General features: G+C 31.3%; 1 protein-coding gene across 1 annotated transcript in view; it reads right to left on the bottom strand.

The window, feature by feature from the left end:
* Positions 1-1,985, bottom strand: part of LOC107567946 (citron Rho-interacting kinase-like) — an 86,440-nt gene that overhangs the window by 31,141 nt on the left and 53,314 nt on the right. Inside the window, exon 21 of the mRNA XM_016253755.1 lies at positions 944-997. Coding sequence (XP_016109241.1) covers positions 944-997 — 54 coding nt within the window. The remainder of the gene's footprint in view (positions 1-943; positions 998-1,985) is intronic.

Here is a 1,985-nt window from a genome sequence, read left to right as displayed (position 1 = left end):
AAAGCAGTGCTGCACTTATGAACTTTAATATGCATTATACAGAGGCAAGAGGAAAAGAGAAAATACCATCGAAAGACATTAGTAAGTTCCCCTCAGACATGCATTCATATAAACTACCCCTTATTGAATCGTGATTTGTTTAGCATCTCAACCGATGTGATTCGTCACATATTTAAATCGATTTTCAACCGGCTCGCGGTTAATCGTTACATCCCTACTCACAAGGCAGAAAAACAACACTAGTAGCTTTGCTGAGCAATAGTTTAAAAAGATTTCAACTTAAATAGTCATAGAGGGTGTGTAGAATAGAGATTGAGATTTATAAACCTAATGTAATAAAAATATAAGACAGATAATCACTATTCAATACACAAATACAGCGCTATTTTAGCCTTATAAGACTTTATTACTTAAGAAAATGTAATTTAAAAGTCACTATGAGTGTAGAAATTTTAAGTTTATAGTTATATACATAGTCAAAACAAATTTAGACACCAGATATCATTTTTTATATTTTTTTACTAGTGGGTGCAGGACACTATAGTTCATTAAATTAGATACTAAAGTGACAGCAACTTTCCCCAGTCTATATTGATTCTGTTGTGTGTCACGGCCAACAGAAGATGATAGCCACTGTTTAGATCTCTGCTTTCTTTGGCTGTTCTAATCAATAACTTCTCTCCGAGCTCTTTATCCGATCCCTGAGGATCCTCAAGCTAAATGTAGAGGCTATCGAGCACAACACAGCACTGAAACCTTACAGTTTCAGTCTGTTCTCGTCCTGTATGGAGCTTTAGATGCCATTTCATTTGAAGTGAATCAAAAGAAGGTTGAGAGAAACAGTTAAGTAAATGTCAGAAAAACGACCAAGAGAACCAAATCATATTCAACCCTCCTGAGCAGTGCAGGGGATTGTGGGAAATCTTAGCGCAGATAAACTCACCGAGCAGCTGTCTCGGAGCGCGTCAAACTTGCGCTGAAGCTCATCTCTGTGGGCCTGCAGGAGAAGACAAACACATGATGCTCAGATGATGCTGTGTGTGTATCATACAGGTATATCTGCTCATTAGTTTACAATTTTAGCACTGAACTTTCTGCAAGGGTTTCTCGAACTGGGGATAGTGCAGTTCATTGAGATTTGTAATAATTAATTAAACCATAAAAATAACTTTTAAATAAATATTTTTTTTTAATAAAAACCAAATAAGACACAAGATATAATAAATATAATACATTTAGTGTTTACTTTTATGTAATACATAATTATATAATAAACGTTACATTTTTTACCTGGCTGCATTTATGTACCTAGTATTATTTTAGCATCACTGATGTCCTGTTATAGTTTTATTATTTAGAACTTTTTTTTTTCTTTTTCATTTGCGTTAAAGCTTTAGTTATTTTGTGAAAGTGATTTTTGTCATTTTTTTTGTTTTTGTTTTTTAATATATAGAAATATTAATCTATATATCAGTTTTAGTTATTTTAGTACTAAAAGATATATATATAAAAAAAAAGAGACAGAAATGCTGCCTTGGCAGCAGTTAACATTTTATTTTAAGCAACTTATTATGGTTTTAGTTTTTGTGAACCATAATAATGAAAATTATTTTTTAAATGATTCGCTGGAGCATGTTTATTTTATATAAATGTACATAAATATTTGTAAATTAAATATTTTATTTGTTTACCTGCATGTCATGTGACCCAGTGTTACTATTATTCTGAATTAGTTTATTTTTCATTTTAATTTTAATTTAAAATTTGTAGTAATTTGTGTCCCTGCAGCACAAAAGCAGTGTTAAGTCGCTGGGGGATATTTGTAGCAATAGCCAACAATACATTGTATGGATCACAATTATACATTTCTCTTTTATGCCAAAAATCATTAGGATATTAAGTAAAGATCATGATCCATGAAGATATTCTGTAAACTTCCAACCGTAAATATATCAAAACTTAACTTTTGATTAGTAATATGCATT

Source organism: Sinocyclocheilus grahami, unplaced genomic scaffold (assembly GCF_001515645.1).
Source record: "Sinocyclocheilus grahami isolate Dianchi unplaced genomic scaffold, SAMN03320097.WGS_v1.1 scaffold1200.1, whole genome shotgun sequence".
NCBI classification, from domain to species: domain Eukaryota; kingdom Metazoa; phylum Chordata; class Actinopteri; order Cypriniformes; family Cyprinidae; genus Sinocyclocheilus; species Sinocyclocheilus grahami.
Note: the sequence above shows the minus strand (reverse complement) of the source record. Positions and strands in the feature narration are given on the sequence as shown.